This window comes from Staurois parvus, unplaced genomic scaffold (genome assembly GCF_062004578.1).
Source record: "Staurois parvus isolate SC_StPar_1 unplaced genomic scaffold, SC_StPar_1.0 ptg000027l, whole genome shotgun sequence".
Lineage (NCBI taxonomy): Eukaryota > Metazoa > Chordata > Amphibia > Anura > Ranidae > Staurois > Staurois parvus.
The window spans coordinates 5385718-5407531 of NW_028317823.1; the positions used below are offsets into that span (position 1 = coordinate 5385718).

The 21814-nt window shown below is 42.4% G+C and overlaps 1 protein-coding gene across 3 annotated transcripts in view; it reads left to right on the forward strand.

Moving 5' to 3' along the window:
- NOX4 (NADPH oxidase 4) overlaps window positions 1–21814 on the forward strand; it is a 352340-nt gene that overhangs the window by 286728 nt on the left and 43798 nt on the right. For all 3 annotated transcript variants that reach the window (XM_089656614.1, XM_089656605.1, XM_089656621.1), the window contains exons 14-15: window positions 2894–3013; window positions 11896–12004. In XM_089656614.1, the coding sequence (XP_089512740.1) occupies window positions 2894–3013; window positions 11896–12004 (229 nt within the window). The remainder of the gene's footprint in view (window positions 1–2893; window positions 3014–11895; window positions 12005–21814) is intronic.

Below are 21814 nucleotides of genomic sequence, written 5' to 3' on the forward strand. Positions count from 1 at the left end.
CAATGATGATATACAGAACTGCAATAGAGAAAAAAACAGGTGCTCTGTGCTGCTAGATATCTTCTAGTTCTCCACTTTGCTCTGTCACATTTATATTCAAAAACATGTAAAGGCACACGATCCTTGTCAACCTTATGTCTCGTGAGCATGCTTGCATTTGACCTGCTTTGTTTCCACCATACAAATCAGTTTGTAAAAGCAGACTTACCTGCACACAGTTGTGGACATTGCACTCAGGTAATACATGTTCCGGCCTAGTCTCCATAGCCGCTACAGAGGAACACATTTGCAGCACAGTCCAGTCATTAGAGCTGACCGCTGTGCATGCCTTCTGCAGACTAGATCACATCAGTGCTCCCTTAACCATTGGCCTATCCTTCTAAAGAAACTTTTACCATCATTGCCATTAGTTACTGCAGCCCAGACTGGAGCTGTCATCTACCAACAAGCCTTATTGCCAGTTTGACACCTTATTTGCCCTTTTCTCAGTGCATTAAAGGGGACAACACCCAAATCAAGTGTCACTTAAAGGGAAAGTACTTGTCTTTACTTCTTTCTCCCCTTTTGTTTATCCTATAAGGAACTGTCACCTACATCACTTCCTACTTGTGCACAAACTGGGCCCCAGCGAGCGCACAGAACGGTCCTCACTGCATTTAAAGGGACATTAACTACTCTGGTCAAAGAGCTCATTTACATTAGATTTAAGCCTTGCCATCACATTATGAGGGCCCAAAGTGAGCTAGTTCTCTTGTTGCTAGTTTTCATTGCTCACTGGGGTTGACACCACCTCAGGTGAAAGGTATTGGGTTAACTTCTGAAAAGCAGGCCTGCTAACACTGATTAAGATTATGCTGAATGTGTTGTTTCTTTGCTTAGAATTGCTAAGAGTATTCATTGCTATTCCACGTACCCATACCATTTTGTAGTGTTTAACCAAGTCTACATTGAAGTATAATATAAACCTCATATCATATAGTAAAAAGCTGCTAAGCGAGCGCCACCTTTAGCTGTAGAGAATAAAAATCAAGCTGCTGGAACACCAAAAAAGGTAACCAAAAGAACCCTCCAATATAATATATATCACAGTAATAGGTGCAGCGCTAGTAAATGGATATACTATATATACTGTATAATACAATATCAGCAAGTGCAAAATGAATATCACTTAATGGTGATTATTAGTGACTGAACAGTTCAAAGTGATAAAATCGTGTGGATCCTGAGGGATCACAATTTCAGGTGCACGGATGTCTTGGTCCAAAGGTGACAGGTGATGTGACTCAAATGAATGAAATACGCACTCACCAGAAGTGCGTTTTAAATACGCAGTATGAAATCCTGCATCAAGCAATGAGAAGGTCATCTGTTTCCAGGTCAGATCACATCATAAATCACCATCCAGGTACATCAGCGTGTAGGATTCCCTGGTCCGTTAGCATGTATCACCCTCTGGGATCCTCTTTTGTTGTATGGGCACTGCGAATGAAGGCACTCACATGGAGAGCCCAATAAGAGACCACATAGCGTGATACTGTATAAAGCACCTTTATTCCGAATAATGGGTACAATCAATAAGATAAAAGGAAAGGTACTGACCATGTGTTCCAGATTGCCACCTGTGGTGGTCAGATGTCCAGTTGCTGTAGCCCCCCTGACGCGTTTCGTGCGATGCACATAGTCATAGGGAGAAAGGGCTTACCCTTAAGCCCTTTCTCCCTATGACTATGTGCATCGCACGAAACGCGTCAGGGGGGCTACAGCAACTGGACATCTGACCACCACAGGTGGCAATCTGGAACACATGGTCAGTACCTTTCCTTTTATCTTATTGATTGTACCCATTATTCGGAATAAAGGTGCTTTATACAGTATCACGCTATGTGGTCTCTTATTGGGCTCTCCATGTGAGTGCCTTCATTCGCAGTGCCCATACAACAAAAGAGGATCCCAGAGGGTGATACATGCTAACGGACCAGGGAATCCTACACGCTGATGTACCTGGATGGTGATTTATGATGTGATCTGACCTGGAAACAGATGACCTTCTCATTGCTTGATGCAGGATTTCATACTGCGTATTTAAAACGCACTTCTGGTGAGTGCGTATTTCATTCATTTGAGTCACATCACCTGTCACCTTTGGACCAAGACATCCGTGCACCTGAAATTGTGATCCCTCAGGATCCACACGATTTTATCACTTTGAACTGTTCAGTCACTAATAATCACCATTAAGTGATATTCATTTTGCACTTGCTGATATTGTATTATACAGTATATATAGTATATCCATTTACTAGCGCTGCACCTATTACTGTGATATATAAACCTCATATCAGTTTACTGTAATTTGTGTATGAGTCTACTTTCTGGTGGTAATTTACTCTGGTCTAAAGAATCCTGCGGTGTCAGCAGGGGTTGGGCTTTCAGAAAGTGGGTCCAGAACAACAGGGTGCCCAAAAATAACTCAGCGACTCCTAAGGGGGTAGTGCTACACTAATGTATCATGAGCTGTACATATAGACATTTTTAGCAGGGGTTCCTTAAAACTGGAAAGTTATTTCAAGGGTTCCTCTGAGTTGAAAAGGTTGAGAAAGGCTACCTTAAAATGTAAAATAAAATTGATATAATAAAAATAACTCCAATGCTCTAAATTTTACTAAAATTCTACTAATATTTTATCAAAACTTCTGAATGATTTAGGGTCATTGAGGGGATCCAGTATTATTAATATTATTTTAAATGTTATTTAGTAATCTATTTATTTTGCTTTAAAAATGACTTTGAACCAATAACAGGAGCAATGGTGGAAAAATATGCGGTTGAATTTTCTTTTTATATACAACAAATCTCTCACTGGCTAAAATATGTTTGTTTTGCCTGTCTGCAGAATTTACATTGATGGTCCCTTTGGAAGCCCTTCAGAAGAAGCCTTCAACTATGAGGTCAGCCTCTGCGTCGCTGGAGGCATCGGTGTCACTCCGTTTGCATCAATACTTAACCAGTTACTGTACGTATACCACCTCTACATATGTCATTATTATGCAGGGTTAAAGTCATGGATCTGCTGCCTGGGCAGCAGCCTTGGGCACATTTTGCCCATGTCAAAAACAATAAATAAGAAAGATTATAAATAAGGAAGTTTGTTATTTGGATATGATATCAATGCATAATATTGTAGCAGAAAAAAGGTTTTATCAGGGGTCTGTGGAAAGAGCCAGCGGTCGTTCTGCTACATTATTAAAGATTTGCAAAGATAAAAGTCAGCAGCTACCAAAACTTTAGCTACTGAATGGATACTTACCTGTCCAAAGATCTAGTGCCGTCCTCACCTTGGTCGGTTCTTTGGGTCCCTTAATGTGGGAAGCCAACTGTGACTCCTTGCAGTTTCAGAGCCTGTTTCCCACTACGCATGCGCGAGCTGCGCGGCTCTGTGTGAATGGTCCCACTACCTCATGGGACCTGTGACGTGTCCCAGGAGGTTGCAGGCTGGGGGGGATTAACTTCCAGTAGAATTGCCTAGGTGATCCTAACAGAAATGGGAGCATATACTTACCAAAACTAGGTGCCTTCCCCGCCCCAAAATGCCCAAAAGGATTGGGTGAAGAGGAGGATGTAAAGCGGAACTTCCACTTTAAGTGTGTTGTAAGAACTTCAAAATATAATGCATTAATTCTGAGTGTGTTGAATGCCTCTGTCCTCATTGCCCCTGCCGGCCGTTATCCTCTTACTGCCAGGAAGGAACACAGTAAGGACATAACCGTCAGAAGGTGGAACCAAAGCAGGTTAAAGCATCTGAGACAATCAAAATGGTTGGATGGATAAGCAGCGTAGTTCTGTAGGAGAAAAAACACTGCAGGAATACTGACTGGATACTTACCTGTCCAAGAATCTAGCGCCATCCTCACCTTGGTCGGTTCTTTGGGCCCCTTTGGGGGGGGACTTCAAGGAAGTATCAAAGGTTAAAAGGCACAGAAGAAGCCAGTGAATTAAGCCATACATATTCATACACAAGCAATCAACCCTATGTACCCTAGTTTGAGCATAAAACAATAATATACAAATATACTTGGTGTTTAGGTTTACATTCAGTTCACATGGTTGACACATGCTTCTGAGATGGTCAAGATGGAAGTCTTTTCCAAAACACATGGCTACGTTCACTTCCTGCTTCCCTCCATTTCCTGCCAACATCACTTCCTGTTTAACATCAGACTAGCTAGGCAAGTTCATTGGCATTTTAAATAGAGGAAACCTAGCTACTGGCTGAAACTCACTGGAGAAAAAGTACAATTAACCCTTTTGACCTCCAATGTTAGCTAAAAATTTAATATTTGCTGTATAATGCTTAAAATGGCTATAGGCATTTGTTATGTTTAATTTAACTTTCTTTTTTTGTTGGCCACTTCCCCGCCACCCTATAGCAGAATGACTGCTGCAGGGCTACACAAAATCACATTTATATATACATGATTTGCATTTCCAGGTAGGGGTTACGCGGTCACGCACGCTGCCCCAACCCGTGTTGTCAGCTACAGATGTCAATCACCGGGTCCCGGCTGGAGATTCCCCGCTAGCACCCAGTGATTGCTAAGAAACAGTGACAGGGGAGAGACCTGTGTGTAAACAAACTGCCAGCAATAACAGCAGAGAAATACACAGCAGCATGTTTCCCTAGCAAAACACACACAACAAACACAGTAAAGCAGCACACAGTTAACCCTTTGATCACCCCAGATGTTAACCCCTTCCTGCCATTAGTACAGTGTCAGGGCTTTTTATTAGCACTGATCACTGTATTAGTGTCATTGGGATGTCAATGGTAGTTAGTCAGTTACCCCCCCAGTGTCAGAATGCCCACTACAATCCCGCAGTCCCACTATAAATCGCTAATCACTGCCATCACTAGTATAAAAAAAAACCCAGTATATATACAGCCATTTGTAGATGCTATAACTTTCATATAACCAAATTAATTTACATATATTGGGATTTTTCTTAGCAAAGGCATGTAGCAGAATATATGTTGGCCTAAATTAATGACGAAATTTGATTTTTAAAATGTTTTTACTGGATATGTTTTATAGCAAAAAGTCAAACATATTGGGTTTTTTTTTCAAAATGTTCGGTCTTTTTTTGTTTATAGCGCAAAAAATAAAAAATGCACAGATGATCAAATGCCACCAAAAGAAAACTCTATTTGTGGGAAAAAAAGTACATAAATTTCATTTGGGTGCAGTGTTGTATGACTGCGTAATTGTCAGTTAAAATAAAGCTGGGCCATATCGCAAAAAATGGCCTGGCCAGGAAGAGGAATACATTCTCTGGAGGACAAGAGGTTAAAGTGAACTTGTTGGCTGCCTGCAAAAAAATCTAACTGGCAGGTCCCTGTAATAGTTCAGCTATTGTACTCACCAGTCTGGCTGCCCTCAGACCCCTACTTCACTGCTGTGATATAGGGTAGGAGGATAAACTACAGCAGACTGCAGGGTGACACCGACATTTGACACACCTAGAAATGCTGAATGCTAAAGAATCTGATAGAGGCTTCAGTACTGGAATGATTGGAAGGTAGAAGGCACAGGCCACCGGAGAGGTGAGTTTAAGAGCTTTTCTAATGCAGGGACCTACCAGTTAGATTCTTTAGGTCAGGGGTCTCCAAACAAAGGGCCAGTTTACTGGACTTCGGTCTTTAGTACAGCCAGAATGTGGCTATTGGGAGTAGAAAATCCACTATCATTACTATCAGTGGGAAGAATAGTGCACCATCATTGGTGTCAGTGGGAGGAATAGTACCCCATCATTGGTGTCAGTATTAGCAATAGTGCCCCATTGTTACTGTCAGTGGTAGGAATAATGCCCTGTTGATGGCGTCAGTGGGAGGAATAGTGCCCCATCATTGGTGTCAGTGGAAGAAATAGTACCCCATCATTGGTGTCAGTATAAGGAATAGTGCTCCATCACTGGTGTCAGCGGAAGGAATAATGCCCCACCATTGGTGTCAGTAGGCGGAATAGTGTCCCATCATTGGTGTCAGTGGTAGGAATAATGCCCTGTTGATGGCGTCAGTGGGAGGAATAATGCTCCATCATTGGTGCCAGTGGAAGGAATAGTGCTACATCATTTGTGCCAGTGGGGGGGAATAGTGCCCTATCATTGTGTCATTGGAAGGAATAGTAACCCATTGATGGTATCAGTGGGATGAATAGTGCCCCATTGTTGGTGTCAGAGGGAGAAAAAGTGCCCCATTTTTGGTTTCAACAGGAGGAATAGCGCCCCATCCTTGGTGTCAGTATTAGGAATAGTGCCCTATCGTTGGTGTCAGTGTTAGGAATAATGCCCTGTTGGTGGCGTGAGTGAGAAGAATAGTGCCACATCAATGGTGTCAGTGGAAGAAACAGTGCCCCATCATTGGTGTTTGTGGAAGGAATAGTTCCCCACCATTACTGCAAGTGGGAGGAATAGTGCCCTATCATTGTGACAGTGGGAGGAATAGTGTCCTATCATTGTGTCAGAGGGAGGAATAGTGCCCCATCATTGGTGTCAGTGGGAGGAATAGTGTCCCATTTTTGGTGTCAGTTGAAGGAATAGTGCCTCATCATTTGGTGTCAGTGGGAGGAATAGTGTCCCATTTTTGGTGTCAGTGGAAGGAATAGTGCCTCATCATTTGGTGTCAGTGGGAAGAATCGGGTCCTATTATTGTGTCAGTGGATGGAATAGTGTCTTGTTATTGTGTCAATTTGAGGAGTAGTGCTCTATCACTGTTGTCAGTGGGAGGAATAGTGCCCCATCGATGGTATCAGTGGGAGAAATAGTGCCTCAAGGGATAGATAGATAAAGGCAAGCAAAGGGCCGCATCCGGCCCCAGGCCGCAATTTGGAGACCGTTGCTTTAGGCGTCTGATGCCTTCACATTAAAGTGTACACCTATGCTATAATTTTTTTACCCTCTTGTGGGAAGGTAAATTTGGAAGGATTAGAACCCCTTTCTTGTTTTTACTGCTATTCAAAGCTCCAGTAGAAAAATCTTTTCTTCCATTCTGTGCCAGTGACAACAGTTTCACCTGTGAGAAAGTGAGGAAAAATCTTCAGTAGGGACACAGTCATAAACAGGTTGATTTACTAAAGGCAAATAGACTGTGCAGTTTGCAAGTGCAGTTGCTCTAGAGTTTGGTAAATGAGGGAAAGCTCTGCTGACTTTCACATCCAATCATGTGCAAGCAAAAATGCTGTTTTTTTTCCTTGCATGTGATTGGGTATTCTTTGCAAAGTGAAGCTTCACCTCATTTACTAAGCCATGGAGCAAATGCCCTTGGAGAATGCAACTGCACTTGCAAAGTGCACAGTCTATTTACCTTTAGTAAATCAACTCCAAAATGTTTAAAATTGTTCCAGCCTTCGAATACTTTAGTATAAAAAACCTTTTTATTTCTGTGCTTGTTGCTGTAAGATATTTACTACCCGTTTGATGAAATCAGGAAATCTCCCTATTGGTTAGTAGTAGCACTAAAATAAGGGATTTTACCCTTCTTCACGCTGTCCAAAAAGTATGTTTTTGCTTGATTTTCACTTTAAAGTGGAGTTCCAGTTGAATTAAAAAAATTAAAATGAGTAAATACAAATTACCTGTCCCTCAGTCCAGTGGTGTCCTCACCATGGCTGGTTTCACCAGCAGTCTTCTCTTTCCGGCACCGGCATCTTCAGTTTGGGCACCCGGCTGTGACAGCTCTAGGCTTCACAGTCGGGTGCCCACTGCGCATGCACTAGTAGCGCTGCGCTTTGTGAACGGTCCCATAGTCTTCTGGGACCTGACTCGTGTCCCAGAGGACTACAGGGAGGGAGGGGGGGGGGGGGTGGACAACTTTCTCTTATGATCGCCTTAGGAGATTGCAGCAGAAGTGGGAACCTGTCAAATTTGGGTACCTGCTCCCCAAAGGTGCCAATCTGGGGGTGGGGGACAATGTATTAAAGAGTAACTTCCCCTTTTGGGAAAGTCTAATGTGCATTTACCCATAGGAGCCAACTTTAGCATGATTGTTCACTAGATTGATATATTTTGAAGGGATGTTGGCCTTCAGCTTACCAACAGCTACATTATAATTGCTCTAAATCCATTTATTTAGTGTAAAGGTCCAGAAACATCATAGTCTCCATGGTTGTGGTTATTTTCTCTAGATGGATGAAATGATGGACGTCAGTCACTTTAGTAGATTCTAAAATAGGAAAGAAGTGTATTAAATATGCAATATGGGAAGGAGGGTGAGGTATGGACCAGGATAACCCCAAGTACCCTGGACCTCAACATCAAGCTAGGCATCAATCTCTTCCACATCTTTCTCAAGGTCTCTCATTCTCCGGTTCTTTTTCTAATCACATACTATGATGACTGGACCTCTTTCAGACCATAAGCTGATGAGTGATTGAAGCTCTGGTGGTATCTCAATCTTCACTTCCATTGAAAGACACCATGGAAATGATCCTGTGTATAACTTGCCACTAAACCATACTTCTCCACATGTCTATATTTGGAGGGACAGTTGCAGTTTACTTCTCCAAGCACTTACATTCTCTTCTTTCAGCAGCCAACACCTTCAGTGATTCCTTCCAAGAGGGGAGATCCCTGTAACCTTCCATATTCCTAGCCCCAAGGCCTAAGATAGACTAACCTCTAAACAGGCAGCCTCCCGGTGCAAAAATCGAGGAGGATAGAGACAGAACAGGAATTGGATCAGATACTTAACAGTTCCCCAAGCATCCCTCAGTGGGTTCCCCAGGCCCCTTGGTTGGCTAGGCTATCAATCACATAACACAGAATCATATCTCTCTTGCACACTTTGTTGGAGCAAACTAAAACAACATGTGGTTGAAAAAATGCACTGAGAAAATGTGCTTAGATAAATTCTCCTGTTGAGGTACAAATAGACTGACTACAAAATTCACAAAAATGCAAAAAGGAATTTAGTAAAAAGTACTACATCCCTACGCAATCAAAACCCTTTTATTGTTCTGAATTCCATGAAAGGTGATAAGAGACTGGTTACTATCAGCCAGTGCTTCCTGTACTTCCTGCACACGCTCTTGTATATTACATGTGAGTTAGCATACATTCATTTTTCCAGTAATTATTTTGGCAGAAAACATCACAGCATGGCTCCATAGACAGGCAGCTTTTGTGTTCTGTGCCTATCAATGCTTTTTTCTTGTATCCTTTCCAGAGAATTACTTGTGACATATTTTGAGTCACCTTCCCAGCAGGAGCTGTGCTCAGACCCCACTAGCTATGCACGTCTTATGGAAAATAAAGACAATTCCCCGTCACAGCTATTATCAGGCCTTGTTTTGTAGTTATAGGAAACTCATGTTTCTGCAACATTTACCTTCTGCTTGGATTGCTGTGATTCCATCATGTACTGTGTATTTCCATTTAGATTCTCTTTTTCCTATGTCAGCTGCATATCTTTCCCATGCAAGCGCTAATCCTGAAACGTTTCCTGAGTGCTTGATGTGAAAGTGGAGAGATGGAAGGCGCTGACATCTCTGTGTGTCTGGGCGCGCTTCATTATCTCCTCTATCAGGTGTCATGGATCAGGGTTAGGCTGCAGACAGGAATTCTGATGAACCGTCTGGGTGACACTCTCAGCCTTCCCACCACTTTATAAAGAAGATTCCTCAGAGATTGGCCTTTATCGGCTTATACTGGTTATTTGGGGTCAGGCAGGAGAAATGGGCAGGTTCACTGTCTTTATAGATCTGCTATATTTACTTCTATTATTGAGAAAAGCAGGAGTAAAAAATTACGTCAGCAGTGCTTATCTTCAGGACCAGGATATATTGTATTTAAACCTCTTTACAAAATAGAAGAGGCAAAATAGATTACAACCTTTAGATTGAAAGTAAACCTGTGCTTTATCCAAGCCTTTCGCTACCAGGGCCATTTTTGCATTTTTTTTGACACGTTTAAAAAAATTATTTAGGCCTGTAGAGATAAATAAAACCCCCCAAAATGATCTCCTTTCCTTACAGTAATCTTTATTTCCTTTCTTCCTCTATTGTATAAACTCAACTATGGAGGTCTGTCGGACTTTTTGTGGCTCAAGACCCATTTGTGTTTTCAGAGCACATAAACAGTGGCTTCTCTCCACCTTCTCTCCTTGCTCCTTACCCTTTCTCCCTTTTCCCCACTCTAAAACCATTTATAGTGGCTTCTCCCCAATCTCTCTCCTTGCTCCTTACCCTTCCCCTTTCTCCCTTTTCCCCACTCTAAAACTGTTTATTTATAGTGGCTTCTCCCCACGCTCTCTCCCTGCCCCCTACCCTTCCCCCTTCTCCATTTTCTCCACTCTAAAACCATTTATAGTGGCTTCTCCCCAATCTCTCTCCTTGCCCCTTACCCTTCCCCTTTCTCCCATTTCCCCACTCTAAAACTGTTCATTTATAGTGGCTTCTCCCAATGCACTCTCCCTGCCCCCTACCCATCCCCCTTCTCTCTTTTCCCCACTGTAAAACTGTTCATTTAAGTTTCTGTATTGTTATAAATGTTTAAGACATTTTCTGTCTCCAGGTACCCTATTGCTCCTGGCCCCTGGTGGACTGGGGTTGTGATATTCTGATTGTAACTGCTGATCTTTGTCTTACTCATGCATTTGTTTATTACCTGAGATCATATCGTTTGACCATGTGTTCCTCAAGAGCTGGGTTTACTTTACATCGTTATTTAGATTTGCTCACTTAACTTCTTTTGTTCTAATATTGTATTATATTAATATTATACTTGGCATTTTATGATCCTTTAATAAAAACATTGAAATATAAAACCCCCCAAAACATTACATATTTTTTTCAGATCGTAAAGACCGGAGACTGGAGAAGGGAATGGTGATTGTAGTTCCAATTTTTTCTGCCAACCAATTTTAACATAACTGTTTATCAAGAGCAAAATTTCAGTAAAATAATGCACTTAATTTCAGTTTAGGGCACACACATGAAATGTGTTACCCAATTTTTAAGTAATATATAAAAGATGAGGTTGCGTTCAGTAAATAGATACCAAACATGTCAATCCTTAAAATTGCATGCTCCGTGATACTCCAGCAAACGTCAGTACCCTCAATTTTTAATAGACAAGGCTTTAAAAGCCCCCCCACCACATCAACAGTTTAGAGTTCAACAGGACTAGAATTATTGCTCTCACTCCAGTGTGTGTGTTATAGGCTCTTACCTTCAGGTGAATGAACACTGGCAAAGTTTTTAAAGACATGACCCTATGCATCTCCCCTATAACCGTAACATGCTTTGTCCTCATTTTTTTTGCTAGTGTCCTAAGGTAATGGACCTCTTCTCTCCTTACTGACAAATCATGCTTAGCCTAACTAGTTTATTATTTTATATTTGAATTCTTCAATTATCTCTTCACTACCACAAAACAAGCAATGCATCCAGACTGGTGCAAGCCTGGTAAGACCTTGGAAGCCGTAGCCAGACATCATGCATTGGGGATGGCCTGTAATTTCCCTTTGGGCACTGGATCCTGCGTTGGCTCTCACCATGGCACTTGGCAATGTGTTTAGTCAGCCTTAGAGTGCTTTAGAGGGCCAGGGCCGTGGGCCGTGGTTCTTCCTCATGAAACCCAGACAGTGAAGACCCCTTTGCGGGTATGCCCACTGTGACCATCAAAGCTTGGACCCTACACAGGGACCAGCATCATAGACAGGTAAGACAGGGTCACCCTGTATCTTTAAACATTACTGTTAAAACTAGGGCTGTAATTAAAATGTATTCTCCTGACCTTTTAAACATTACAGTGGAAAATCTATAATGTATAGCATTTATGCTGCAGGTTAAACATGTGAATTTGAGTTTCTTTAATAATACTGTAATCAATTTATTTCAATAGAGACAGCTGGATGGAATACAAGCTACAAAGACTTTATTTTATCTGGATATGCAGAGACGTCCAGGCTTTCCTCTGGTTTGCCGATTTACTGTGTGTGCTGCACAAAAAGGTAACGAAAGTAATTTAATGTTTGTCAGTAGAGCTACTTTCTTTTATTCTCTTCCTATGTGAATGCTGGGTTTAATGGATCCAATTACTTTACCTTGCTTTCTACAACAGCCACTATATATTTTTCTTGGGCTTGATCCATTGTTTGCTCTGTTACACACTCTCATTGTACTCGCCCCACTGTATACAGGGATCTTTGAAATTCTATTCTTGTTTACATTTCCCAACAATGTATGGGCGTTATTATTACAAGACTATTGTAGGGTTCTTTGACAGGGCAATCCAGTTCAATCAAACAAAGGTGTTCACTAGATTTTGTATTGTATATAAAAGAGCTATTGTGTGTGTTGTGGAAGTTGGATAAGTCACCCTAAAGGAGAACTTCATTCAGAGCAAGAATAGGCTGGGAATGTACTGTATATAGAAAAATTTGCATTTGTTTTATGTTGTAACCATAGTTCCCCATCTGTTAGTGGTTTCTGTGTATAGTGCCAGAATTTAAAGCTGAACTCCAGGCAAGCAGCTGAATGCACAGATGAAATACTTATATATAGGAGCTCTTTTACTTATTAATTGATTTATTACAGGTACTTATATAATGCTGTCAATTTACACAGCGCGTTACATATATATTGTACATTCACATCAGTCCCTAACCCTCAAGGGATGTACAAGCTAAGGTCCTTAACCTCTTGCGGCCCGGCCAATGGCCGTTTGGTGGCTGGCAAAATCCCTCAGCGTTTCGGGTGGACGTCATATGGCGTCCTCCTGGGCATGTGCAGTTTGCGTGCTTGCAGAGCCGCCCAGCGGCACGATCTGTCACCGGCCGTGAACCTCAGACACGGCCAATGACAGATCTGAGTACCGGCCCTGTTGCCGGTACCATATGACCTATAGGTCACATGACAGTTGTATACAATGGATGGCTTCTCATCATGCCATCCATTGTATACTAGTGTCTAGCTGTGAATGGTCACAGCAATCATACGCACAAGCTTGGTCAATCACAGCCCAGCTGTGTCATGTGATTAGCTGTGGCCAAATCACAGCTAAGCACAAAAAAAAAAAAAAACCCTGAATGAATCGATGTCATTCAGGTAAATGCTTGCTTATAACAAAATAATTATTTGCTATAAGCAAATTGTGTAAAAAAAAAATAAATACTGATCACTTCCCCAAAGTAGTTACTATGGTAACATTGTACTACTTTGGTCATAGTGAAATATGAAAAAAAAAAATCTTGAAAAAAAAGTAATAAAAAATTTCAAATAAAAAAAATTAAAAACATTAAAAAAAAAAAATTATATACTTTTTTCATACTGCCACCAGTCAGTGTCCCTGATCACCGCCATGCCAGTTATATGATGACGCTGTACTGCACTGGTGACAGTATGTAAAAAAAAAAAAAATAGGGAAAATAATTTTTTTAATTTTTTCATTTTCCGAAAAATTAAGACAAAAAAAATACAACTTCAAAAAACTTGCCATGCCTCTTATGAAGTAAGTGGAACTGTCTACTTTGCAAAAAGGGGTCATTTGGCGGATATCTGTACTATTCTGACATTCTTGGACCTCAAGAAATTAGATTGGCTGTCAGTACTTCAGGATTGATCAATATTCAGATATATCCCATAGTTTGTGAACTCTGTAACTTTACTACAAAATAAATAATACATCCTAATTTGGGTTATTTTCACCAAAGACATGTAGCAGAATACATCTTGGCCTAAATTTATGAAGAACAATTATTTATTTGCAAACTTTTATAACAGAAAGAAAGTAAAATGCGTTTTGTTTTTCAAACTTTTTGGTCTTTTTTTGTTAATTTAGCAAAAAATAAGAACCCCAGCGGTGATTAAATACCACCAAAAGAAAGCTCTAGTTGTGTGAAGAAAATGATAAAATTTTAGTTTGGGTACAATGTTGTATGACTGCGCAATTGTCATTCAAAGTATGAGAGCGCTGAAACGTGAAAAATGGCATGGGCAGGAAGGGGGTAAAAGTGCCTGGTTTTGAAGAGGTTAAATCACATTCATAAATTCACATACTACAGCCAATTTAAACAGGATCCAATTAAAGTACCAGCATGTCTTTGGAGTTTGGGAGGAAACCGGAGTACCTGGAGGAAAACCCACACAGGCAAAGGGAGAACATGCAAATTCCAGGCAGGTGGTGCCGTAGGTGGGATTCGAACCAATGACCCTAGTATTGCCAGGCGGAAGTGCTAACCATTTAGCCACTGTACTTGCCATTGAATGTTGATTTCTGTCCACCCAGTCCTGAGAATTACACAGCTCTGCCATACAGCACAGCCCTATCTTGCAGGGGAGGTGGAAGGATGGGGATTCATCATGCTGCTCACTGCAGTGCATCTAATTTGCTCATTGTGTTGCTTCTTGCTCCTCAGCTTATCCTCTGCTGTACAGTGACCATAAGCCAAGGATAATGCTATTTTCTTTCCTGCAACCTGCCACTGTGTTGAAGGGGAAATCCTTCCCGCTGCGCTATTGTGTTCTGTTGGAAGGGGAGCCGTTCCTGCTGGCAGAACCCAGTGATTACTGCTGGTGGCGATGGCCGGGAGAAGAGGTGGGTAGGAGGGGTGGCTGCCCTGCGCACAATGATTTATGTAAGGATGGGGGCACCTTCCGTCTGTTACAAGGCTAACAGTGGCAGTGATTTGGACAGCAAGTGACTGCTGAGTATAGCATTCCCTATGTTTGCACATCATAAATGGGGTGTGGTGGAGGGGGGGCAGTTGGGCCTCTTTGCCCTGAGCACTGGATGACCTGGAACTGCCTGGAACCACTGGCAATAACTGCATGCAAAAAATTCGACAGGCTGGTTGAACGGAAATCAATTGATGGATACAACCAACCTGCCCATAGATGGAACGAGTCTCAGCCAGTCCTTGCTGAACCGGCTAATATTTGATTCATCTATGGCCAGCTTAAAGGACTGATATTAAGTCAAATTCAGGTCTTCACACTGCTTGCATTTAAAAATATATATTTAAACCAAAATAACAGGATTTTCCCTATCCCATCTCCCACCTAGTGTCAGAATCTCTTGAATGTCAAGTCCTATTCCCCTTACATTCACCTTCTCCTGCCCTCCCCTGCTACTCTGTTGAAGTCTATGGTAAATAGTGATTGCTGGGGGAACATGTGACCCCCTCCAAGGATCCAGTGCTCAGGCCTGAGCGCCCAGTTGCCATGCCCAAACACTTGAAGGATGGCTGACACTATCAATCCCATGTAATGTCTTACACCAACCGAAACAGAGCTTACACAGGGTATGACTCCAAGCTCCAACACAAGAATGGAGCTGTGGGATACTGTGGTGAAGACAATTATAAGCGAGTCAGGGGGACTGTAAAAACAGTCTCTTTAGAGTGGTTGTAAACCCTTACATTTGCCCAGTGAAGTGACTGGCCTCAGGTAATACACAGAGATAAAACAAAGTCTCCTACATACGTGGTACCAGTTTATCTGCACCATCTATCCTCTACATCAGTTCAAAATGCAGAATTTATGCAGCTTGTCTGAGATTTCAGAATGCAGGGGTTGGGGAACTGAAGTTATACTCTGCAGAGGTCAGTGAGAGCTGATTGGAGGGAACCCACCCCTTCACAGAGCACACAAGAACAGAGCTGAGGCTGTCACTTTCAGGCTGTGAACTCCCTCCTGTTACCTTTTTTCTCTTAGTGCCAGGAAAAATTGTCAGAAGTGACTCAAATGGAGGAGAAGCAGCAAACAGATATGACACTTAGTGCTCTGGATTGAGACACACTATAGAAGGATAAGCTTTTTTCATATTTCATGTTCAAGGTGTACAACCACTTTAAGCTTTTTACATTAATATTTTAAAATGGTTTATGGTATGCTTTACAGTGAGGGTATAGGCAAAAAAAAAAAATTATATATATATATATATATATATATATATATATATATATAAATAAACTGTGATGCAGATTGTCACCAGCAAGAACATAGCAGTTTTCCATATTGATCCTGCTGGTAGATCCATTGATCTTCTGCTTCATTTTACAGGGTAACAACGTAACAACGCTGTTCAATCTGCAGTAAAAATGCATAGCAGTGTTGTCACCCTGTAGAAAGGGTCGTCTTAAATGAACTTTAAATAAGTGAAAAATAAAATTAAGCTAAAATCTAGATAACAGTTTTTAAGCAATTACAGTGCATTTGTAAAGTACTCAGACCCCCTTCACTTTTTTCAGTTTTGTTATGTTGTAGCCTGATACTACAATTGTTTAAATACTTTTTTTCTCATTAATATACAATCAGTACCCTATGATGACAAAGTGAAAACAGAATTTTAGAAATGTCTGTGAATTTATTAATAAGAAAAAAACTGAAATATCACATTCTTAGAGTGGTTCTAAAGGCTTAAGTTTTTTTCTATTCATGAAGGTAGAAAAACCTTCTGCATGCAGCGCCCCCCCCCCCCCCCCCCAGTTCTTACTTGAGCCCCTCCTGATCCAACAATGTTCACAACAGCCTCAGCTGTGTGGGGAATCTCCTTCCTCATTGGCTGAGACAGCTCCCACTGCTGTCAATCACAGCCAGTGAGCCAATAAGGAGAGAGCAGGGGGCAGGGCCAAGCCACGGCTCTATGCGTCTTATGGTCACATAGGGTAGTGGCTCGGGAGCATGCACACAGCAGCTTTTTGTGGGGGTACTGCTGGTGGGGGAGGAGCCAAGAGTGCCGGTGAGGGATCCAAAAAGAAGAGGATTGGGGCAGATGTGTGCAAAACTACTGCACAGAACAGGTAAGTATGACATGTTTTTTTATTAAAACAAAAAACAAAGCTTTAGTATCACTTTAAGTATTCAGCACCTTTGGCAGCAATTACAGCCTCAAGTCTTTTTGGATATGAGAAGACAAGCTTTGCTCACCTGGATTCGGGAATTTTCTGACATTCTTCTTTTCAAATCCTCTCAAGCTCAGACAGGTTAGAAGGTGCCCGTCAGTGGGCAACCATTTTTAGGTCTCTCCAGAGATGTTCAATAGAGTTCAAGTCAGGGCTCTAACTGGGCCACTCTAGGACATTCACAGAGTTGTCCCTAAGTATCTCCTGTGTTGTGTTGACTGTGTGTTTAAGATCTTTCCTATGTTGGAAGTTGAACCTTTGGCCCAGCCAGTCTTGAGCGCTGTGAAACAGGTTTTCATTAGGGATGTACTTTTCTCCATTCCTTTCCCTCAACCAGTCTCCCAGTCCCTGTGTCAGGGAACGGGAAGATTGCTGCGGCGATCGAATCTGCACATGCGTAGAGTCCTGACAAAACGTACAGGCAGGCGGGCACTAGGACCCAGGCGCGCCAGTCACCAATGACGGTGCCGGGCAAGCATTAGGACCCAGGAGCGTCTGTCAGGAGTCGGGCGGGCTATTTAAACCAAGCTCTTGCAATGCTCAAGTGCCGCATGGTCTTTCCTGTGTTCCTGTGAGTTTACTTTGCTGCTGACCCTGATCTGCTGACTTCTCCTGCTCTGACCCCTGGCTTGCCTGACCATTCTCCTGCCTGCTCCTGCACTTTTGATCTCCTGTTGCCAAACCCGGACCGTGACCCGTTTATTCTTCTGCCTGCTGTTTTGTACCGACCTGCTCCGCTGTTACCGACCCGGCCTGTCTGACCTCGCTTACTCTACCTCCTCACATCAGACTCTCACCTACTGCGTACCACCGACAGGTGCCTCTACCACAGCTGGTTGCACCCAGGGGTCGCAACCTGGTCTCGGCTTGCTCCAAGTCCATCCCCACCATCAGGGGCTCTGGTGAACAAGCAGGTCGGAACTTAGATTCCGCGCCCTGGGGAATTCTGGTCTGTGGGCCGCTAGAGGCTACCACTGGCTGGTCCCTAACACCCTGCTTCTAAAAAACACCCCCGGCAGCATGATACTGCTACCACCATGCTTCACTATTGAAATGATATTGGACTAGTGATTAGCGGTTCCTGGTTTCCTCCAGACATACCGTTTATAATTGAGGCCAAACAGTTCAATCTTGGTTTCAACAGACCAGAGAATCTTCTTCCTCACAATCTGAGAATCCTTCAAGTGCTTTATTGCAATCTTCAAGCAGGCTTTCATGTGTTTTGTACAGAGGAAAGGCTTCCAACAAGCCACTCTGCCATAAAGCCCAGGTGGACGGCTGCAGTGATGGCCGTCCTTCTGGAACTTTGTCTCATCTTCACACAGGATCTCTGGAGCTCAGTTAGAGTGACCATGGGGCTCTTAGTTACCTCTCTTACTAAAGCCCTTGTCTCTCGATTGATCAATTTGGCTGTGAGACCAGCTCTTGAAAGAGTCCTGGTTGTGCCAAACGTCTTCTGTTTGAGAATTATGCAAAGGGACTGAATACTTATGCCAATGTTACATTTCAGTTTTTCCTTTTTCATACATTTGCAAACATTTCTAAAATTCAGTTTTCACTTTGTCATTAAGGGGTACTGAGTGTGCATTTATGAGAAAAAAATTAATTTAAACAATTGCAGTATCAGGCTGCAACATAGCATAATACTTGAATGCACTGTAAAGTGAATTTTTGTGTCCTTTTGGAAAGCGAGTGAAATAAAAAAGAAATTATATACGAAGCACTATCAATACAGGAAATAACTTCAGGTACCAGAATACAAGACTTTTCTCAATCATTGGATTTTCTGCAGGCCATTGGCACAAATGTGACACCACATCAGTGGGCTTTAACAGCGCGATGCCACATATTCTATTGTGCATTGCTGTTCTGTGCTGGGAACACCCCCCCCCCCGCCCTTGCCAGGACCATGACTATGCTGTCACCAACAGCTGATTGCGGGCTGGGACAAGGGGTGGGCAGGAGGGGCGGCTGCCCTGAGCGCAAAGGTTTAGTGAAAGGATGAGGTTTCCATCCTCCTGTTACAAGGCTGACAGGAGTAGTGACAGCAGGGTGGGTGCAGTTTGGCATATTTTCCTTGGGCGCCGGGTGACCTTATGCCAGCACTGGCTGCTCGTCACTGTTTATGATTGGGAGCTGGTAGGGTGGGCTCCTGGTCACATCACCACTGTGATGCTTTCTAAGAACCTTTTAAAGGGCCAGCAGAAGTCAGTGGTAAGGGGTTAAATAGTATTGTATTCGGTAGGCAATACGCCTGTTCCATTAGCAGCTGTTGATATCAAAATTCCCCACTGGGTTGAACAGCATGTACAGGTATAATATAACACAATAGATAGTGAATGCTGCTTAGAAATTTTATTATCTCAGTAGTGCGTGTACAGTACCTTTATAGTATGAGTATAGCATGGAGAATAATGGAGATACATTGTGTTCTCTAGAGAAGGACTTGAGCAGCAAGGATATTTTACAATACAGTATATGGCTATCCTACAGATATTCCAGCCCTTGAATGCAAATGATATGATATATTCAGGTGCTCAGAGTCAATTCTCATGAGGATTGACTGTATTCAGCCCTAGAACACAACAATGCATTTATGACAACAATTATTCAGTAATAATTCCTTCAATTTATGAATAAATCCAACAGACATATTGCGAGCATCATATTAGGTTTCCGACACATGGTATTTTTATCTGTACCTGCCCTGAATTTTATAACTTGGCCTCCAGCAGCTGAGGGTATGTTTTAAGAATTTTTGTGGAAGGAGAGGACATTGGCACATGTTTATAACATAAACATGTCAGGCCTGTGTATGAAACGTGTCCCTGCACTATGGAAATGACAGTTGGAGGTTGATTCGTTTTAATGGAAGCAAAAAAATTGTCTTACTGGCACACTTTTCACAAGAACTTTAGTGCCCAGGACCAAAAAGGAGCAGGATGTTATTCCTGCTACAATCCTGAACCTTGGTAGGGCACCCAGAAACAATTAGACCATGGAAAATACATTTTGACCTTAAATATACAGTAATTATTATTATACAGGATTTATATAGTGCCAACAGTTTGCATAGTGCTTTACAATATAAATGGAGACAGTACAGTTACAGTAGAATAAAATACAAGAGAGTTAAGAGGGCCCTACTCATAGGAACTTACAATCTAATAGGGTAGGGCAAGTGGTAAAAAGGGTTATAACTATGGATGAGCTGATGGAAGTAATAAAAGTTAAGTCGGAGGCATGATAGGCTTCCCTAAAGAGACCAGTTTTCAGAGATCGCCTAAAGGCAGCCAGAGTAGGAGATAACTGGACAGATTGAAGTAGAGAGTTCTAGAGGATGGGAGAGGCTCTGGAGAAGTCCTGCACACACGCATGGGAGGAGGAGACAAAGGAGATTGAGAGCAGGAGGTTTTGAGAGGCGATAAGAGGACGGTTTGGGTGATATTTGGAGACAAGATTGGTGATGTAGTTCAGGGCAGAGTTTTGAATGGCTTTGTATGTTGTTAGTATTTTGAATTTAATTTGCTGGCAATCAGAAGCCAGTGGAGGGATTGGCAGAGAGGGGTGGCAGACACTGAGTGCCTGGTAAGGTAGATGAGTCTGGCAGCAGCATTCATGATAGACTGAAGAGGGGATAGTCTATGGAGCGGTAGGCCTATGAGAAGTGATTTGCAATAGTCAAGGTGAGAGACAACAAGGGAGTGAATGAGTAGCTGGGTGGTTTCATTAGTTAAAGAGGGGCGAATGTTAGAGATGTTACGGAGGTGAAGTCTTTGAGCTTTTGGCAGCTATTGGATTTGGGCCCAAAAGGATAGGCCAGAGTCTAGATTACACCTCGTACACTGGCGTGAGGGGAGGAACTGATAGTTATATAATTGATCTTGATGGAAATGTCATGGAGGGAGTTAAGAGGGAGAGCGGGGGATATTATCAGCTTGGTTTTAGAGAGATTTAGTTTAAGGAAGTGGTGTGACATTTATGCTCCTTTAACACCCTCCCACCCAGCCCCAGAGTCCCTTTAACTGGGCTAATATTCCCAGGGGTGAGTTAGAAGGTTTGTGTTATCACATAATCACTGTGATTGGCTGTCGTAGTGGTCACATGATTGGAAGCAAGTCGCACTGGCAGCCAATCATTCCTGTCTTCTACAACTCAACCTTTGTGCTGGGAGCACGTAGTGAGCATGCTCTCGGCCATCTATGGTCATATAGATACGGTGTGTGGGCATTAACGTCCATCCTCTTTACCGCACATAGGCGTTACTTGGGCAGCGAGAGGTGAATGCATAGTCCTTTCAAAGGTCTTTTGCAGCATTTTTATATTAAATTAATAGCTGTTGCTCCTGCCATAAAGGTTCTTGTTCAAGCACTTCTTAGTGTAGGGACTCTAGTCTATCCCTAGTCTACATTTAATGCATGCAGCTAGGTTGTTGCCAGCCTAAGCTTTTTATGTTTTCTGGGTTTAATAGGTTTTTCCTAAGCCCATGGCCATTATTTGCTTTTGCCTGCTACTAGTGTGTGTTCTGCAGTAGATAGAGTGAGAAGATACATCAGAAATCGCATCAGTGTGAACCAGGGCTGATATAGTTATCCCAATGTTGTGGGCTGGGGAAGCAGATAAATATTTAGAGAGCTTCTAGATGAGTCTTTGCCTCCCTGGCTTTGCCTGGAGTGGATTTGAGTCCAGAGGTTCTTGCCTCCCAGGCTTTGTCTGATGAGGCTGTATGTTTAGCAGGGTACTGGGTCCTTCCTTCCCAGACCCAGTGTAAGAAGGTCTTTTCTGGAGGCCTGAGCCTGGTCCTAAAAAAAATCTAAGCTGGCCTGTGCTGTTAGTGCACAGCTTTCAAGAGCCGATCGCAGCAGTTCATGTGAAATTATTCCGAGACAAGCACAACATTTTTTTTCGCACGATACC